At 45.0% G+C, this 21,504-nt stretch overlaps 1 protein-coding gene across 9 annotated transcripts in view; it reads right to left on the reverse strand.

Moving 5' to 3' along the window:
• Positions 1-20,701, reverse strand: part of UNK (unk zinc finger) — a 44,309-nt gene extending 23,608 nt beyond the window's left edge. For 8 of the 9 annotated variants that reach the window (XM_033076456.1, XM_033076460.1, XM_033076459.1 and 5 more), the window contains exons 1-3: positions 20,589-20,686; positions 1,642-1,851; positions 72-248 (exon numbers count right to left, since the gene is read on the reverse strand). In XM_033076456.1, coding sequence (XP_032932347.1) covers positions 72-248; positions 1,642-1,851; positions 20,589-20,686 — 485 coding nt within the window. Of the gene's footprint in view, positions 1-71; positions 249-1,641; positions 1,852-20,588 lie in introns of all 9 variants that reach the window. The other variant, XM_033076462.1, reaches the window with a different exon arrangement.
• Positions 20,702-21,504: the final 803 nt, after the last annotated feature.

Here is a 21,504-nt window from a genome sequence, read left to right on the forward strand (position 1 = left end):
CCTTTTCCATCATCTCTTTTTGATTTGGGTACAGAAATGCCCCTTTTCCCAGGAGCCCCAACTCCACTGACCTGATGTCGTACACGGGGGAGCGCAGGTCATGGGGCCCGTGAGCGAAGGCGCAGTGCACTCCGTTCTTGGTGCAGTTTCCCTTGGAGTCTGTCTCATGGATGCAGATTCCAGTTTTGTAGTAGCGCAGGTGATACCTCCTCTCTGTGTCTCCAGTAGTTCTATGCAAGAAGGGACACCTGAGGAAGGAAGGAGGGGAGGAACAGACAGGATTCAACTAGCAGAAGACACTTTGCTGAGAGAAGATGCTGCAGTTGGCACCAGCTTTGCTAACTCTGCCCCTTCTCTTGTGCTGTGCCTTCCAACGCTTCAGAGAATACCCAAACCTGTCACTACAAAGGATGTAAGAGTTTCCCTCCCTAAAAGAAACCTGGATTATTAATCCACCAGCAACTTATTATTCCGGATGAGTGGCTGTCAGGGATCTGAAAAAGAGTAAGGATGTGGGACAAGGAAGAACAAATCTAAAACTATCATTTTAACTTGTTTTGTTTCCCCTTTTAGGCAAAACAACAATCTACATTGAGAAATAAAACAGAAATATAACAAGATGGAAGGAGAAAAGTTCAGATATTGCAGCAGTAAGGTAAAAATATAAATGAGCAAAGCTTCCTAGATGACAACAGCTTTCATTCACTGAGTTTGAGCCATGTGTTTACCAGTGATCTAGAAGCCAAAGCCCACAAACATCCCATTTCTAGTTCCTTCCAGATCTCTTCTAGTAAGGAAGAAAGTATTGAAACTGAGGCCTGAGGGACTATTCTATTCTGTTGTAGTCACAGAAACTTTACTTAATCAAGTTGAAAAATAAAAAAGTTTTGCCAATAAATAGCAGTTTTGTATGTTTATACTGGCACCACAAAAGGGAACTGAAATTCCATCTTTTTACAGCATGTCTCTATAAAACACTCTCCATATTTGACCACAGTTTGGCTACACTATTTATCCCATATTTGTCACATGGTTAAAGTTATATTAGCAGGTTAACCCCTTAATTGCTGGGGTCTGCCACACACATAGCAGAAATATTTGTGGTTTTGCCCCTACTGCAATCATGGGGGAAGAGCACCCAAAAAACCCAAACTCCTCCTCATGTTGCCTTTTTCTGTGTACCTCTTGGTTCTCTACTGGCATCTTAAAAGTTCAGAAAGACAAAATAAACTGATATGAATTAAAAAGCTGGGACAGATAACTCAGGGGGCAGACAAAGTTCCTCCTCTTTCTTCAATCTACAGAAAACTAACTTACCCTGCTAGTGAGAAAGAGCTGAGAGTCAGGGACATAGAGAACAGAGTGTTTCCAAACCCATTTGTCTCATTGAGCTGTTTTTCCCACTTCAGCTTTGCTGAAGATGCTGAAGCTCATGGGCACAACGAGTTCCCAAGAGCTGAATTCCCATCTAAGCCACCCTCAGCACTGTCTGTGCAGCAAGCCTGGAGCACACAGGCTGCTCTCATGTTACGTATGTGACAAAGCTGCTTTACTGCTGACTTGCCTCATCTGGCTGGAAGCATCACCTGGCCTGATCCCAAAAGCCTAAAGGCTGAAAAGCAGGGTGCAGCCTTTACTCACTCATCTCCTTCGGGGCAGATGCCCGTGGTCTCGTCGTACTTGGTGCAGTAGATGTCGGGGCTGTAGTTGAAGGTGCCGTCGCGGCGGCGGATGGACCTGCGCCGGCGCTGGTTCACAAAGTGCCAGTGGAAGCAGGTGTAGGGCCGGTGCTGGGTGCACTTGTGCTGCACGAAGAGCGGGCACTGCTCCGTGCGGAACTCCTTCAGGTACCTGCAGGGACCAGGCTGCCGTCAGTCCTGGGGGCTGGCTGGGCAGGGGCACCCACAGAGCCCCGTGTCCATCACAGACACGTCTGCTGTCCTTCCCACACCCTCCTGCTTCCCCTCCCAGGATGGAGGCTGTTTGTAACGGCAAGATATCCATTACACACAGGATGTAACGGGAGCTGAAATCACTTTGTGTTGGGATCATTCTGAAATCACTTTCTGTCGGGATCATTCTGAAATCACTTTCTGTAGGATCATTCTGAAATCACTTTCTGTCAGGATCGTTCTAAAGAGGCTTTTTATGAGCTTAAGAAACAGTTTGTGAGAAAATAGAACTCTTAAGTACCTTTCTACCCCTTTCTAATAAGTATCTTTCTACCCCTTTCTAAATCCATCTGGGCAAAAAGTTTTCCTTCTTACATGTTCAGTTTTTAAAAAAAAAACAGCAGAAAAAAAATCCAAATAGATATGCTTTTTTGAGTCATATTTAAAGCTTCAAGTTACTGAGTAAGATTTTTAAAAGACTCTTTCGTGCCTTGTCGTCCTGGCTTAGCTCTGCTTTGTCAGTACATGGTCAATTATGAAATAAAAATTAACCAGTTTCTCTCTTGCATTCATACAAATTCAGGGCTCAGTCTTGAAAAGTGGGATAACTATCCTCAAACTCCCACATGTTTATGTTGCTTTGATTTTAATATGTAATTCCCTGAAAGTACATGGCTTCTTTTATCCCGAGAACTAAAGAAGTCACAAGCTTTTATTTGTGACACTAATAACAGTCTCTAAACCCAGATTGTAGAGGATTACAAAATGGTTTGGATCAACATAATGATCTGACTGTGATCTGTGTGTAGGTGCTTACAAAATCCACACTGCTGAAACCCAGGGGCTGTCCTGTATTTACAGGGAACGTCCAAACAGCTCCAGGAGCTCAGACCCCAATCCCACCACGTTCAATCTCAGAGGCACATCCAGGAACAAAGCAGAAAACCCAGAGCATTCTGGTCTCTTATGTTTAGAGGTCAGTGTAAACAGTGAGGACCAAGATTTGTAGGTCAAAAAAAAAAAATAAAATACGAGTATTCTGCTGGAAGCAACAGGGTGATATAACAGCAGATTCGGACTCATTTTAAACCGCGTATGTAGTCCCAGGCAACAAAAAGGAGTGCAGGAATTCACTCCATGTCAGATAGTCTTTATCTCCTGTTTCTAAATAAATGGAAAGATGCCTGATGCCCAAAGATGTATTTACAGATAATACCACAATGCTAGGCTCATTCTGAAAGCAACATCTGTAAATAAAGCCTCCTTTCCTCTTTACCCCAGCTGAGGAGAAAGCCTCAGGAAAATGCACAGATTCAACCAAAGTGGTTTTATTTGTTTGCTATGAAGAGACAGTATCAGTGGCAAGAGCTTTCCTACATTGGATTTTGCAAGCATGAAAGGATAAAAGCTCTTCCTCTTCTTCAACCTCTAAATACGTGAGATTTGCAGGTTGCACTGCCTGGGATCTGGGAGCAGCCGGGGCTGGAAGCCTCCACAGCGGCTGTAAGCCCTTCTCTACTCCAGCCCATCTGTCCCTTGAAATCCACAGCGGCTGCAACAGTATCTGCACTGGGGCCCAAAAAAACCAGAGCCAGCTGCAGAACCAGGTCTGCTTGGCATAGGTGAGGGCTAACAACATCACTTTGCTCCTTTTCCCATTTAAAAATCTGGCTCTGTTCAGCCACACCAGCAATTCATCTGGAAACTGCAGGCTCTGGTAAATCCATCTATTCTCTAAAAGCTTCCCAAGTTGTTGGACCAAGCAGTTGTAGAAGGTGGAATTTCACACATTATTTTATTTTATCAGCCCACTAGGAAGACTTGGAACAAAAGTGACTGTAACAACATTTTGGTTAGAAAGTGAATTAAGTAACCCTAAGCAGGACAATGCTGTCCCCAGAGGATAAAATCACCAACCAGTCCCTTCCACTTACACACCTCCACATTACACCTCAGAGACACGAGATTTGTGTTATTCCCATTTTACACGCGGACAAATAGCAACACAGCTGGCTGTGAGCCCCAGCTGGTATCACACAGTAACTGGAATCCCAGACAGAAACCAAGAGTACAGTAATTTCACGATTATAAGCCGCACCATTTTGACTAAAATTTTGGTCCGAACCCAAAGTGCAGCTTATAATCAGGTGCGGCTTATATATGGACAAAGAATGAAAAGTTGCTGTTTTAGTTTGGAGGACAGGTGTCTGATGAGAAAGGCAGGAGCTTCTCTTTGAAATGGAGAATGTAAAGCCCCTCCCTCCAAATTATTATAATTTTGAAATCAAGGGGCTCTCAGGCAAAGATATGGGAATTGGGAATAACAGTTCTTTACTAGGGAAATTAAAATAGAAATACAGTACTACAAAGAAACAAACCCCAAACCCTGACACAGTCAGAGTACAACCTGACACCCATCAGGCAGGGTGTTGGCAGCAGTCCCATTCCATGGTGGCTGCATCCTCCTGCAGTGACAGATGTGGCTCAGTTGGAGCAGTGCTCCTGTACAAGGTACAGTTTCCCTCCGGAGCTCCAGTGGTGATGTGGAGAAATCCGGTTTTCCTCTGGAGTCCAGTGGAGAAAGGGGCTCCCTTAGTGTCCCAAAAACTCTGTTTTTATCTTGGTAAGAAATGTTGGGCTCTTCCCCCTGGCTGGAGCAACTCCCAATGGGATGCAGTAATTTTATCAGTCCCACAGTGGGACTCAATGGCCATGAGCAGAAAATGACTGGCTGGAGGAAGGATGGGTTGTGAAAAGATAAAGAACAATGCCCTGCCTGGTTTCAATGGATGGCCCATTAGCAGAATATCTCCCACGGAGATCAGGATCACTGCCCCCACCCTCAACAGATGGTGATAGAACAGATACCTTTTATCACACTTTGTATTGTAATGTGCGGCTTATAATCAGGTGCAGCTTGTAATTGTGAAATTACTGCATTTTAACTCCTCCATCCTCACCCAGTGCTGGGCTTAAGTTCAAGAACAGCATCCTGAACCTCCTCAGTGCTCTGGAAAGCACAGAGAGATATCAGGCAACAGCCTGGGTATCAAGCCCAGCACTCCACACTTGTGATAGGCCCAAATGAAACACTTAAAAATCAGAGAATTTAACAACTCCACAATCAGCTGAGCTGAAGCTGTTTCCCTTCAGCAGGGAAGTTTAAGAACCTACACACTGACTAGGGATTTCAGTCTCTAGTATCTCAATTGCTGCTGAAGAGTATTTGAAAATTAATTGCATTTCATGATGGGCTAAACTCCCTGGAGAAACATTTATTGTAATGTTAACAAGAGATAATTACATAAGTAAATGGTTCACCTGAAAAGTGTTTAACATCTCACTTGCTTCATCAGAAAGTATTTCTTTAATGATCCCTATTAAATAAATGATGTCTCACTCTTAATTTCAAAGCAAGTCCAGCAAACAGGTACCACTGAGCTCCACAGACATTAACTGTGCACAATCACCCTGCAACACACCCAGCTGAGGGAAGGAGAGTTGTCACATTAACTCAGTCATTTCAGGCCTTTCAATCACTGCTTTGGGTTTTCCTTTTTTCCAAGCCACTACAACGTTTTAAATCACCCTCCTCCACAATAGCCTGAATGGTAAATTGCCTTACAGCCCTTTATTTTCTTGATCCATGAAGTGAGTTTTGGCTCCTCTGGGAGAATACAGACCACTCAACCAGCCAATTTGTATTAAAATATATAAAAGGCCTCTGAACCACGTGTGTTTTGGGAACACAGAGAGGACACTGAGCCTGTTCCACTGCAATGTGATGTCTCACAAAGCAAAAAGCCATTAATATTTCAGGAGCCTTTTTGCAAAGGCTCTCAACAAAACACAGAGAACACTGTCATGACAGATCCTTCTGGTGTCAATGGTCTCTGCAAATTTTTTTTTCCCCCCAGAACAGCTGAAAAAAGGAATTTCTGAACGACCCTTGAAGCTGAAACCACGTTGATGACTGGTACACATTTCAGAGCATGTCAGCCAAACGCTGTATCTGCACAGGAAGAGGAAATCCAGCAATGATAACTTGCATTTGTCAACTCCTCTCAGGAAACTCTACAGCCCTCACTTGAGGGGCAGAAGAATTATTACCCCTGTTTTATACTGGAGCTACTTCCATATTTCTTTTGTTAAAAAAAAATCTAAGTATATGTTGTATTTTCATACCTATGTAATTATTAAAAAGTGGAAAGCACACAGTAGTGTCTTCTGATACATTAACATCAACAGCAACACCCAGATTATTCCTGGAGGAAATGTTATCATTTATGAGCCCTAGTAAACAAAGATGAATGCAATTCTAAACAAATAGGACAAGACTGGCCAGAACAATGCAGATCAAAGTCCCCAGGCTGAGCTGAACTTGCTGTCAAACAGGATGGAAGCTGCTGGAAATTAAAGTTTTTTTCCATAGGAAGACAAGAGGAGAGGTACTTAGAGTAGCTTTAGGAACTCCTAGAGACCAACAGGAGCAGCAAAACATCAGAAAAACCTAAATGCTACTTTGCTGAAATTCCACTTCCTCTGGGATGAGGGAAGGGGTACTGATTGTTCTGCAATTATTTACACTAGTGGGGAGCTGCTCACTGCGTTTAATTGCCAGCAGCAGCTCGAGTCTCCAGGGCAGGTAGCAAGTGTTTACCTCTGCAGCTTGGAATTACAGGAGTTCCCCCTCTGAAGGAATGAAGCAGGAACCTGCTCTGGGAGCTGCAGGGAAAAAGATAAGTGCAGCAGGGGAAGAAGAAAAAAATTCAAATCTAGAAAGAAGGAGCTAAAAAAAAAAAAAACAAAGTGAGAACCCAAGAAGAATTTTTAACCTAGAAGGTTCATTTTTATCCCCCACAATTGCAGCTGTGTCCTGGTCCCCTCCTTGCCTCCTAGTGCAGAGATCTCTTGTTTTTCTGCAGCTTTCCTGGCTCACACTGGTGTGCTCAAGCAGCTTGGTACGAGAGGATTCCTGCATCCATCCTGCTTCCAGGGCTGCAGCCCCTGTCAGACTTGACCCAAGTCACACATGCAATGGAGTGAGCTCAATTCAGGAAAATGTGCTGGTGATGCACAGCTGAGCTCCAAATTCCTCACAAAAGCCTTATCCCAAAGCTCCCAGAAATCACTGGAAGGTGCACACTGATGCCAAGACAGTCTCTGCTTTGTAAACAGAGGGATCACAAAGACCAGGGAGAGAAACAATACCAAGGAGCAGGGAAATGAAAAGATTAAACCCAACTCCTCAAAACTCTTGTGGCTTCTGTGATGCAAAGCTTTACCTCCTAACACCCCCTGCACTGTTTGAAATCTTCATGTAGGTCCCAAGACGAGCTCTTCTCCTTTGCAGCCCTTCTTGCTCTGCCAGGCCACCCCAAATTCCTCTCAGTCCCAAAGAGAGGCTCACAAACAGCACCTGAACCTTCTGCAGAACGACACCCAAGAGAAAAGCATTAGATAACATAACCACTACAGTCTGGCTAATCCAGACTAGGACACAGCCTGCAAATGTAGGGCAGTAGTGAGATCTAACACCACATCATCTGCATTCCACACAGGCTGGGGGTGTGTTTACACCCCTGAAACTGTGCTGTGCCACCTCAGGGCAGGCTGCAGCAGCACTGCTTGTGTGCTGGCACAGAAGTGTAAACTATGAGCAGCTTTTACACCAGGTCCTTACTCAAGGCACTGTCACTGGGGTTCCCTCCCTGCAGCTGCTCCTGGGTCAAACAAACCAGCCCAGAGAAGGCAGCCCAGGCCTGGCTTGTTTCTGTAAAGTCCAGCCTGGTGTGGGCACTCCACTTTTAGTATTAACATTAGAAATTACCAGTTCAGGGTTGTATAGAGATTCTCAGCCACTATCCAGAAGAGCCTCCTGAGGCAAATCTAATGAGAAATGTACAAATTAATTTTTAGATTGTGTGTTTTATCTTGGGTTTTGCTTTAGTTTTTTTTTCCTGTTCTGCTCTGTTTTTTTTCTTCAAACCCAGTCTTACCTTCCTTGTAAGATTTCTGGTATCAGGGAGAAAATGCTCTTCTGCCATTACCATTTATTTTAGCCATGGGTGCCTTTCTCTCAAAGTATTACACTGGCAAAAATGCCATTTCACTGGTACTAAAGTACATGGGAATGCTGGGGACACTTGTTGGCATTTCTGTATCAGTCATGTCCTGCTGTTTCAGACAGGACTGCATGAGGCCACTGACCTCTCTATAAAGTCTCAGGTGTTCCCAGTTCACATCCCTCCTGAAAAATGCACTCTGACTGAGAGGTCACTGCTCTCAGCTGCTCAACAGCTTTCCTCCTCTGGAAGCTTCGAGTGGCACTGATCTGTCCAGACAGCAGGATGGAGAAAGTTTTCCTAATTCAGGTTAGGAAAGATTTAAAAAAAATTTAAAACCAAAAAAACCCCATATATAAAAATACAGATAGATAGATAGATAAATAGACAGACAGATAGATAGATATCCCACCAGTTTCATTTAAAAATTTAAATTAGTGGTTTGAGCTAACACAGATAAAATTATCTGAAGCAAACCAGTGTGTGCTTACCCAAGACTGTCTGCTCAGTAGACAGCATTGCAAAACCCAGGAAAAAATATCTAACTATAGATATTGATATTTCTAATTCAATAATGCTTATCTTTTGGGAATATTTTCAGAACTGCTATTTTCTTCTCAGGCTCAGAGAGCCACCCCAACACAAGAGGAAAAGAGCTGTCCGTATTAAATCAGCTCTCTAAATTCATTTCACCCTCATAAAATTTTATTGCAAAAGATGATATCAGACACACTTTAAGTAAGAAACCCATGACTCAATTATTTTCTTTTACTGAACTGTGGTATTCCAATTGAAATGAGTCAGTGGTGCATGACAGAATCTACTTATTCCAACAGGATACTCAATAAAAATCCTACTAATGCACCTTTCATTTAACACATTACTGATAGAGAAAACCCATGATATGCAGCTCTGACATTGCTCAGGAGTTTTTGCTCTTGGGGCAAGGGAGATGTTTCAGAATAAGTGAGATAAAAATGGAGAGTTAAAGAATAGGATTGTTCTGAAATAATTTGGAGTTTGATACCAGCACTCACACAATGGCTTAGGAAATGCTGGCATTTCAATGCAAAGCTTCCTGACAGGGAACAGAACCTTCAACTTGGAACCTGGGAGGAAAGAAGTGAAACAATCTGACTCCATGGGAGTTGTAGTTCTTTGTTCCGTGGGGTGGCATGAGTCAAGCAAATCCCTGAAGCAGCAGCTGCAGACCCCCAGCACCCTGGTTTACAGCTCTGCAATGTTTAGTGTCCTAGTAAGAGCAGAAGTTAAGTCTGTTTCAATAAATATTTTTTACTGACTGGCAGATGTAATTTAATATTAAAACAGCCTCACATGAATTGCTGTTGAATATGAAACAACAAACACTTTTAGCAGCAATCTTCAAAGTTTTAATCATAATTTTGGGAAAAATTCTCATCGAGTTCTATCAGAAATCTGTGTCAAGCCTTGATTTGGGTTGAAGGGGATGTTAAAGATCATCTATTTCCAACCTCTTGCCATGGTCAGGGATGCTCACACCCTACATGAGGTCTATCAGCTACTGTGGCTCACCAATATTGGATATTTCCCCTTTTACCCCATTTAGGAGTATTTACAAAAATAACCTCATAATAAGCCTTCAAAATAAGCCTTCACACCCCAAGCTTTTTGCATACACCATTCACCACTTGGCACAAAAGGCAAACCTCACTCAGGACATCTCCACAACCATCAGTCCATCTGCCTTTCCACACCCTCAGCAGCCAGGTGCAAGTTCTGTAAACCTTGAAAAGATTAGAAGGCACTTAAATCTCAAAGAAAAATGCATGGATCATTTTATAGAAACAAAAGGCTGACTGTGAATGTGGGGAAGGAGAAAAGGATGAGGAGAAAGTTTCAGTAAGCTCAGATCTGTCAAGAAGATAGACTTCACATGCCTCAGTGTTTTCTTTATCACCTAAATAAATTGAACCATCAAGTGGAAAAAGGGCACACAGCAGACAGCAGTGTGTGATTTTAAAGCTGTTAGATCTCCCCTTCTCCATTAGAGCTTGACAACAATGTCAGTCTGAGGGCAAATAAAGAAAGTGACAGTTGGAAAGACATTACAGATGCATGGAGTTGGGTTTGTTTGGTTGTGGAAGTTTTTTGTTTTAAGACTTCATATAACTCATGGTGTACCTCAGTGATCAAAATGACAACTGCTCACATCCATAACTCATTGCTCCCCCATTTTTGTTGTAGAAATAGGCAGGCAAGCACTCAACTCTTCCATTTTGCAGGCATCTGGATGACTTAGAAAGCAGAGTTGAGCTGGATGCTGCCAAATAAATGGAAATGCAGAACGTGCTGCAGAGGGTAAAATACAAACTGCCAGATTACAGGAAACTGAGGATAACACACCAAAATACACACAGTCATATCCAACAGTAACCTGATCCCTGCTGGAGCTCCATCTCTGGATTTCAAAGGAGCTGGACAAGAACACAGCGAATTCATTTCGGCCGCGACGAATGAATTCTGTCCCACCAATACTTCATAGATAACTGAGTGACTGCAAGAGTTCAGGCTAAAAATAACACGTGTTGGCAACTATCAGAAACCATCAGGACTTTTTTCAATCAGAAGGGAAAAGTCAGACAAACAGTTGTGCCTTGTCTACACTGAAAAACTAAGGGAAAAGAGAGAAGCACTACTGTGTGTGCTGGCCCATCACGGGAAGACAGATTTGCACCAGCTTCAGGCAAAACATTGTTCAGTCTGCACCAAGCAAAAATGGCTTTGTTTGGAGAGAAATGCCACGTGGCAGCTAAGAAGTTCACCAACACTCTGTCCTGATGAGGAACAAAAAAATCAAGGCTTTCAAGCCGGAGTTCACTTGATAAAACGCACATTTATCACATTTGTGAGCAGCCAAGACAGGAGCTCCACGAGTCACAACTGTGTTCCTGTCCCTGGCTGGTGGGGAGTGGTGCCTGCTCAGACTTCCCAGAGCTGTGCATCCCTTTGCTTGGCATCTCAAGTTGTGTCACTCAAAACCCAAGAAATAAAGCGATTTAAATCAGTTTTTGGCTGTCTTTTAAAAGTAGGCACTTGTTGCATCAGCAGACCATGAAATGTATATAACCAAGTCATACCAATAAAATCCATTTCAAACACAAGTGTTTGTTTACACAGAGCTTTCACTTTTTAAATTACAACAACCCAAGCACTGGAAAAGGCAAACACTTAATGGCACTACATTTTAGAGGCATTTCCTTAAAAGCTATTCACCCAGATCCAGAATTCTGCAAAAAGCCTTGATCTTACATTTACATTTCCTTAAGTTAGTTATCCCTTTTTTCCCAAATTACTTGGCAATGAATATGTATTAGATATGACCTCGAAATTAACTCAGTATTTAGGCAGCTCATGCAATGTTTTAAACACACAGCCCATTTTTCCAAGTTTAAATGACATATTTGCAATCTGACACCGTTAGTTTATGTAAACTGTGCCTAAAGCACATTTTCCTGTTTTCAAACACGGATCACCCTGACTGAGACAACCCTCATCCCTCTCTGGGCTGGTTTTTGCTCCATAAACTATTTTGCTGTCATTAATCCTTCCCTACAGCACCTGTGTAAGTGCTGAGTCTATGAAAACACAATCATATGGAAATAATTATTTTTCAGTAATGTGGGTTGAGCCTGTTGCAGGGGAGCTCAATGCATCCAGGTCTGTACCTGCTTCAGTTGTCAGCACCACACACCAACATATGTTTAAATATGAGCAGGTAAATGTTTTACTACTAATTACTTCACAAAAACATCCATCCCCAGGTTTATCTATTATGGTCATTAATTCAGCTTATAGCCAGGTATATTTTCTCTCACATATTAACTTATATTATCCATCTCTAATGGATGGGATAGATGATGCCTCTTTATCCCAGTGTTAGTGTTCAGAGCCTCAGAAAGGTGTGGTTAACACACACCAAGTTTGGTACGACAAATTAAAGTCTGAATAACACCCTGATAACATGTGCTCCAAAAATTAAAGTTCCAGTTTCCAGCAAAGGTTTTTTCCACGCTGTACTTCTCTCACCACCAATTCAAGCACTAACAAAGCCTACCCAGGGCTTACAACTGCAGAAACACCAGGGAAGGCTGGGAACAGGGCTGGGCTGTTTGAAAACTTGTGTTACTCACTCTTCTAGTTCCCTAAAACAAAACATCCCACATGCAAGAATTCATAATGGCCAATTCAGAAAAATATTATTTCCATACAAGCCATTCCACAGCTCAGGCTTTCAGCTGCAGATTGTTAAGAGCATTTTAAACCAGCTAAGCCTCAACATTTTGTCTCACAGGAGGTGCTTTGGAAACAGAGCACAGAAGCCTTCCCTGTCCTGGCCATGCCAAGACCCTCAAGATTTAACAGACAGCTCATAGATCAGCTGCAGCCCCACACTCACAGGAGTTTTAAGACAGAACATGAGCTGTTTGAAGGGCTGTATTTACACAGGACCAAAAGCAGACAACCAAAGCTCCACATGACATGACAGCTCTATAGTGCTCTCACCCAGCCCAATCTACATTGGAAATGAAACAGCATCTGCTTCTTCTCAGGTTAAACACCAACCAGATTTGCAGCAGCCTCTCTGGAAAGGCTTTCCTTTGTGAACACACATTTTCTGCTGTGAGTTTGAAACAAAACACAGTGATTATCTAACAAGCATGAACCTGCATCCTCAACACATGTGCCAGCAATAAGATAAAAGCCAACCCTTACTGGCTGATTTTGAAGAATCAATGTCAACCATTCAATCGATTTTCTTTTCCACTCAGCACTCAAATCAGACTTCATCTGTGCCTGTTGTGGCCCAGAGGATTCTTTCAACACTCCACACACAGGCACACCTCTGAATGGAAGTCCTGACACCAGCTCTGCTCCAAAGGGAAAGCAGGCAAACCCCAGGCTATGCCACAGCTTCTCACTTCCCACTTTGACTAATCAATGCACTGATAAATCTGATGGCACTCTCATATTTTAAATGTGCAAACTATATATTTTTGTTGTTGCTGTAAAGTTGCACAGTTGTCCTCAGGCATCTGCTGTTTGTATTTCTGCTATGACAGTAATAGTCAAGTGCCATCAATGAAAACTCACAGTCTATTGAAAACTTTAGAGGAGAAAAAAAAAAATAACTTCTGAGCACACTGGGTGTGGACTGACAGCTTCTTTTTGAGCTGGGGTGACATGCTGAATACAAAGGATAACAAATAATACTGACTTTAATTCATTTTTTTGCAGATAGTCATAGAATCATAGAATGGCCTGAGTTGGAAAAGACCTTAGAGATCATCCAGTTCCAACCTGCAAGTTCTGGTTCCAAGTTCATCCAGAATAGTTTCAAATAACTAATTGCCTTTTCATATGGCCATGACTGCATATTAATCAAAACAAATTTTAGGCATACAATGATAAAAAGCCATCCCACTTAATTTCTCAGCTGCACTTAACAGTGCCATCAGTCTTAGGAAGGCAGTACATGCTCTGCTGAAATGGATTTGTCATTTTGACCTGCAGATGGAGATTGTATGAGATTTTTCTTGTTTGACCACAAATTCAGTGCACCACTGTTCTGACAATTTCATTAAATTAAATATCTCTGACTTCTAACAAGAGATAAGAATCAGGCCAGTATTGAGCATTTCAGTGATCTGGGTCTTTTATTGCCATCACTGCACTTTAATACTTAAAATTGCTTAAAATATTTCTTTCAAATTAATTTACCTTGTTGTAACAATCACCTCCCTAAACCTGAATGAACACTACAGCAGGGTGAGGGTCTGTGAGTCAGAAGGCAGCCTGCACCAGAGCTAAGGAGAGAAGGAATTGTTGGTATTCATTTCAAGGGAACATTCATTCCAACTGATATTTCGAATGTCAAGCTGGTATTAACTGCATCAAGCACTGATCAAAATACACAGGAGATTGCTGAGGAAATCATCACAAGCATCTAAATTGGCTGTCATCACTAGGAGGAGTTTGGGAAGGCACAAGCCTTTAGCATCTCCCTATGTACCTTCTGCTGAAGCTCTGTATTTTTGATGCTCTGATATAAAAGACAAATTCCTTCTCAATAAATTAGAGGGGGGGAAAGGTAGCTAAGAAACAGCACTTGCTCCACAGCCTGCTGGCACATGAACACCCATTAATTTAGGGGGAATTGCTGGCAGGCTCTGTGCACACACAGCTTTCAGCAACTGCTCTGTACCTGATTTGAAAGTGATGTGCTGAACGTTACAGAAAGTTTATAGCGTACATAAATTCTTGATGAGACAGAAACTGCTGTGATTTACTCCCTCTTACAATTCACAATTTCACCAAAATCCAGTTTAAAGTGGAAACTGATACAATATTAAAAATCAATGACAATTAGACCAAAAAAAATCCTTGCTAAATTGATGTAGGTGACTCTTGGGCAAAGGGACCAGGTAACTTCCCACCATTTCTTTCAGCCTATTTCTGCTGCTTTCAAAAAGATTTATGAAGTTTTTAAAAGGAGAAAGTTAATGGAAAGAACAAAACCTCTCCTCAGCATCCTCTGAAAGTGAACAGGCTCTTCATGTCCTGACAAGCAGGTTCTCACGAGCCTCAGCACAGCAATTAAAGACATTATTGCCTCTTTATTTTGCTCCTCTCTCGGAAATTACAGCTCCTTTACCAGGGACCACAGAAGGGCTGTGTCCCTGCCCAGGGTGCATTAACACAGTCCCCAGTGACAAATCATGCTAATATGCCACACCATAAGTGTGATTAACTGATGTCCTGACACATTCCCTCCTGCCATGCTGTCACAGGGGCAGGGACATGCAGCAAGCAGCCAGGCAGGGATGCTGGAACACACTGCAGGAAGGTTTTCCTGAGGACACAAGTCAGACCCCTTGGAACAAGGAGGATGAGTGTTTCAGCTGCTCCTAGAAGATAGTAAAGCCTTTTTCTGGAAGAATAGATCTAAGGACAATAAAGCCACATGATGTAAAAAATACTAGACAATAAACTACAAAATGAGAAAAACTGGTATAATGAGAAACTCTGAGTTCTGAGGTTCTTAGGATCAGAGAATAAATGGAATTGGGAGGCACCCACAGAATCACAAAGTCCTAGATTTTCTAGAACAATTGTTAACTTTAATATTGCTTCCCATGCCACAAAAACAAACTGTAAGCAACACACAACCATCAACATAATACTTTTTATTAAATTAAAATTTAAGGAACCATCTTCCACACTGAAAAAATTCTGCACCGTTGAAACCCTCTCCTCCTTCACAGAGTTTTGGATTTTTGAAACAGCAAACCTTGCCAGACCAAAACTAATCCTGAAAACATCACAGCAGTACACAAAGCATTTTGCTCTGCAAAATATTGATATCACACCTCTAGAGCAGCTATCCATATGTGAATTCCCTGTCAGACTGATATCCAGAAGTACTCAAGAAGTGGGAATGCAGCAAGCAAATCACAGGTCCAGCCCCATTTCAGCACGAGGGAAAAACTCATTTTTGCCCCAACACTTTTGGGGCACAGATTAGGCCCAAATGCCCCTTGCCAGCCCCTCTCTCAAGCTGGAGCCTTTCAACACTTGGCCTTTGAAGAACCATAAAATCTAAAATGTTATTTTCAGCACGTGTTCAGTGGTGAGAGCATATTGTGAAGGCAGCTCTTCCTGTTCACACTCCAGCACTTTATATTTCCAACTTCCTGTAGCTATTCACACTTCCTAATAACAGCTGGCAGTGGATGTGCATTCAGTGAAGTTCACACAGACTCAAAAAATACCAACAATAATAACCAGCTTATCCTTTCTTGGGAAGATGACATTTACAGGTAATGATGTAGTAGACCACTGGTAAGTCACAAGTTTACAAGTATTGACTCACTCTGTACTTTCCTAAGGGTATTGCCTAACGTTATAACACTATATAGACAACAACAATATATATATAACAATTATAACAATAATATATACAATATATAGTATAAATTATTGTTATCTACAATAATAACAATCTATCATACATGTTCTTTGCTTTCTCCAAAGGTATTACCAAACCTGAAACCTAAAACCACCTGGGTTTCTTTTTGTTGTTTTTGTTTTCTGGGTTCTTTGGGCTTTTTTATTATTTATTTCATTTTGTGCTTTGTTTTGTTGAGGTGGCTTTTTTTTTAAACTTAAACAACAGAGCTAGTTTCTACAACTTGTATAAGTCCATATCAGTTTATTGATCTAAGGGCTATCACCAGTAAAACCAAAGCAGAATCAGGGCAGCAGTTTGTTATTTTAAGAGTCCTGATGGTTTAAAAAGAGCACAAAAGGTTTCTAAAAACAATTTCCAAAGCCTCAACTGAGGCAGTAGGGTGTAAAGACCACCCAACTCAAACAAATCAAATGTATAATCTAACAGAGCGTGCAGGCAAATGTTATGGGCCCTGGAAGAGCAAACAGTAACCCCGAAAAATTGTTAGCTACACATCTGATTTTTGGTTTTCTTCCTACAGACACTCAGTCTGCACCTTTGAGATCAGACATTTGTTTGCTCTGCCAGTAGTAAGAGACCATCCACTGATAAGGAGATAAGGATTACTCTGCACTAGGGATGCTCCGAGGTGTTTCTGAGAGCTGTCGGTTTTGAGTAACAATTCACACATACAGTTTTGAGGTAAGAATTTAAATAAGCACATCTATGGTCTTGGTTTTTTTACTACTTCTTCACCCACATTTTCGTCACTGTCCTGATCTGAGTTCCTATTTAAGGTGAAGAAACCACCAGACAATGCACAATGCAGACACAAGAGTGTCTTCGATTGCAGTTACAGCCAAAGTATTGCACCAGCTCCATTTTCATCCCCATTTACAATGTCCTTCATCCAAGTCCTCTGGTCCTTCCATGCCCAAATGGCAGCAGAATGGTTGCAAGACAAAGCTTGGGTGAGCACAAGCCAGGAGTCACTACATGGCAGCCCAAGCAGACATGTGGATGCAGCCCCAGCAGGACTTACAGGGCACTAATCCTTCAGCAATTTCCCACAGCTCCTCTCCTTGTGCAAAAGGAAAGACAAGATTTTTGCTTCTTATGCTGCAAAGGCATAATAATAAAACTTGAGGCACTGCAAAGGAGGACAGGATGTGCTCCCAGGCACTTCAAGTGAGGGTGCAGCCAGCCAGGACACGGAATCCTAAAGGTCCCTTCCAAGGGTGCTGCTCACATTTAAGATGGGCACACTCAAGAGAAATGTCCTGAGCAGCAATGACTTGGGTTATGCACAACAAATCTGTGTCCCAAAGAGTTCATCACCTAAATCAGAGTATTTGCAATGCCACCTGTGAACGTGTGTACTCTGAATGCAGCAGACTAAAGGGACTCTGATTTTCATTGAATGCGTTAATTTATCTCCACCTGAACGTTTGCTTTCCTGCAGAGTTATTAAACTGTCTGACTCCCAGGTGAACGCACAGCGAACAATGGGCTGCTCCACTTTCACTTATCTAAATTCTGCCAGATCAATAAACACCCAAGCAGTGGAAACAATCTTTACAATTCACAATTAAGGCATCAAGTCTGAAACCAACCATGCTGCCAGCAGCTGAATGGAGGAACTGTACCAAAACAAAACTACTCCAGAGCTCTCCGTACCTACAGCTCCAGTGACTGAGCTCTTGCTTTCAGTTTCTTCCAACTCAAGCTCTACCCACACATAAACACACATTAAAGACAGAGGTACCTGCAGAAATGACATGCTAGACAGAGTCGAGAAATGCTGCAAAACCAATTCTTAGCTGAGGTTTGACAGAGCCTACCCAAACAAAATCCACTTCCCATCCACAGCACATCACCCCAAGCTGATCCCAGCCTCCAGGAACCCCAGGAACGAGGCTGTCTCACCCCTTTGATCCTGGGAATATGCTGCTCTCATCCTGCCATGGGATCAGAAAGCAGCCACATGCAGAACATCTAATCCAGCAACCCAGGGAGAACACAACAGCAGCCACGGAGGATTTTGTTACTCACTCGGGTTCTACAAATGGAATAGCAGATCCTCAGACAAGGAGCACAACATCCATAATTAAACAGCAAACTTTGGCATCTACCAGCAACTTGTCTCCAGGAATATCCAGCTGCATGCTACAACTGCTACCAAAGGACACAAATCATGGAAGTTCAGCCTCTTCTGCTAACAAACGGTGACAAAGGTGTGAGAGAGCATCACCAGCTCTATTTTTCCCACATTTTCTTTTGCTGCACATCTAAAGTAAACATAAAGGCTTCCTGTCAGAAAAACAGAGGTCTGAAGTACCTAAAAAATCTCTTGCAAGTAATACCAATAGTTTAGAAATTCACACTAATACAGAAATTGGAACATTTCCTTACAAATACAACCAAAACTTTCAGAGAGATCCCCAGCACCAGATTGCCTGTCCCCAGGGAACAGCAAAGTATGCAGATAATTAAGCTTACTTGAGTTTACAACTTGTAACCTTCGTGTCATTTTATGGAAACAAACTGTATTTAAGAGGAAAAAAATAAAAAGGAAGAAAATATTTACATTTTGACAACATACAACTCGTTCACATGGGCGACCACCAAATAAGTTCCCATATGTTATCAGGAGGAGGTTTGCAGTCTGATGTGACCCAGTGCACACATCCTAGACTTCCAAAGGATGGCTCACATCCCACTGTCAGCACTCAGCCCCCAAACCCGTCTTTCACTTATGGTTATTCAGCTCCTCTGCAACTGTTTTCACTGAGGTATTTTTAGCATCCATCTTCAAAATATAAGTTTTGCCCTCTGGAAAGGAGCTAATTGCACCACCAGCTTTGTTCCACACTATCCTCTTTCCCAATCTCCTCTTTTCTTGAAGTCTTTCTTCCTCTATTTTTCCTAACACTTGACATCCTTATTTCCACAGTCATGCTTAGCCAAGCTATCACCTTCACCTTCCTCTATCCAGTGTCCTCTATTTCTCAACCTCATCTCCTTGTTCTCCTTCATGCTTTTGACCAATTCTTTCTCCACCACTGGTGTCATTCCACCTCTACAGGCAGCTCCTGTTCCCTCTTTTTCCCTACAGCAATATTCCCTTCCATGCCCATTTCCCCCATAAAACTGTCAAACTTGTAGACCACACCAGAAACTACGCAACCTACAAGACTGTGGCCAGTTCCTCAAAGATCATGACAGGATCTCCACGATGACAATAAAACCTGGGAGCCCTCACTCTGCCACAGTATTTCAAACAGCCAGGTAACCTGTGATCCCAGCAGCAAGCACACAGGTGGTATGGATCCATGCCTGTGAATTCCTCAAAGCTCTTTTTGTTACAGCTATCGCAGTGTGTCCACCACCAACCTTACGAAAATGAAAATTAAAAGCAGGTCTCAGTTTGGGTGGGGGCATCAACACAAGCCAGAGATATGAGTATTTGTAGGGTATTTGTAGGACAACACCCTAAAACGATAAGGGCAAACGGCTCAACACACGTATTCTGTTCACAAAGAACAGTTCCAAAGTTTTCTCTTTTAAGGACAGGGAGCACACGACCTATTTCCAACCATACCCATCCATCACCAGCCCACCTCACAGAGATAATGCTCGCTCCCAATCCGTTATCCCTATTGCACAAGAGGATGGGACTGTCACCACAACCTCCAACTCCAACAACTGACCACAGGGCAACTTCACACAGCTCCGACAGGTTGTGTTTTCTCAGGACAACACAGTGAAGAGGTATTTTTTGGTTAGGAAAGACACATTCCAGCAACAAGTGTTCCCTAAGGGAGGATCTCCAGTGATGGAGGTGACACCAACGGGGTGCCCTGCACACCCGATCACACCCGAGCAGTGTGACAGGGCAAACGCTTGTCCAGATTTCGGTGTAAACCTTCCAAGGGGGATATTCCACACACCTGTGTCATTCCCAAAGACACCTGCCCTGAGAGGGACCCACTGGAACCCTGCACGGACACTGCGACCCTGGGGACCTCCTGTCACCTCACACCTCCCTCCAGAGGGGCCAAGGAACCCCCGGGACCCCGCAGGGGATGGAGGACAGCAGTGACAGCCCAGGTGTCAAATCCTCAGCCCCCCGAGCAGCTGTCCCCTCACAGGGGTCCCCTCACATCCCGTGGGACAGCGGCCCAGCCTCGGGCGGGGGTGTCACCACAGGGCCCGGCGCTGCTCCAACGCCACGGGGGAGGGACCAGGGCTGTCACTCGCGGGTGCCCTCAGCCGCGGCCGAACGGATCGGGGGTGCCCTCACATCCCGGGGGACAGACCCCCGCCTCCGGCGGAGGTGTCACCGAGAGGGAGGGACCGGGGGGCGAGGGGCCGGCCGTGTCACCCGAGGGTCCGGAGGTGCCCTCACCCCCGGGGGAGGCGCGGCGGCCCCGGTGCATCACGGGGGTTGCGGGGGGGGGTCGCTCATCCCCCGCCCCTCCCTCTCCCCCCGCCGCCCCCGGCCCGCGCCGGCCGAGGCCGGTTCCAGCCGGTGCCCGCGCGTCCCCCCGCGCGCCCCCGCGCGCGCCGCACGCTGACGTCAGGCGCGTGTTGGCGCGCGGGCGGGCGGGCGGCGGCGGGGAAGCTCCCGGCTCTACGTACGTGTAGTGCTGCGGCTTCTCGGGCTGCGCCTGCAGCGCGCTGGCGGCGCTCGCCGGCCCGGCCGCGGCGGGGCCGCCCGCCACCGGGCCCTTGGACATGCCTCCCGCCTTCCGCCGCCGCCGCCGCCGAGGAGACCTTTATTATTCACTCTGCGCGGTCCGCACGGAGGGCGCCGCGCGCAGGCGCCGCCGCCGCCATTGCCGCCCCGGTGGCGCGCGGGGCGGGGTGGGACTTGTAGTCCCGTCGCGCGCGCGCCGCCCGCCAGCCCGGGACGCGGCGGGCGGTGGCTTCCGGCCGGCGGGACTACAACTCCCAGAGGCGCCTCGCGGCGTCGTGGCCTCGGCGCTTCCTGTCGCGCGGGGCGCGACGGGAGGTGTAGTGCGCGGGGCGGTGAGGGCGGCGCGCCGGGGCGCCCCCCGGTGGTGGGGCGAGATAGGGGCCGGGGGAGCCTCGATCCCTGTGGTGGCACCCACCCCCGGGGAGACACGGAGCCCCTGAGGATGAGGAGCGAGCCGCAGGATGGCACCGAGCCCTGACGAGACACCGGCCCCGAGGGCGGCACAGCCCGCTCGGCCCAGCCCCTCCAGGCCGGCTGGGACGGCAGCGGAGGAGGCCGGTCCGGGGGGCTGCTGAGGAGGGCCGGGAGTTATTTGTGTCAGGCGGCCTCACTTCCTTCCTCCCCCCTCTTCCTCTGCCTCAGGGGCTGAGCGTGGACGCGGGAGCGCGGCCAGAGGGTTATTTTAGTGCTGGCATCGCTCATCGCTCCACGGCCCTCCCCACCCACGGGACAACGCCGTGCAGGAAGTGCCCGGGAATAGCACTGCGGCCCGGGGAGGAGGAGGAGCGGGAGGAAGGCCCAGCAAGCGCGTGTTGAACCTACCTGGGAGCAGGTGACACCAATGGCACCTGGCTGCTG

The sequence above is a fragment of the Catharus ustulatus genome, chromosome 20 (genome assembly GCF_009819885.2).
Source record: "Catharus ustulatus isolate bCatUst1 chromosome 20, bCatUst1.pri.v2, whole genome shotgun sequence".
In the NCBI taxonomy this organism is placed as follows: domain Eukaryota; kingdom Metazoa; phylum Chordata; class Aves; order Passeriformes; family Turdidae; genus Catharus; species Catharus ustulatus.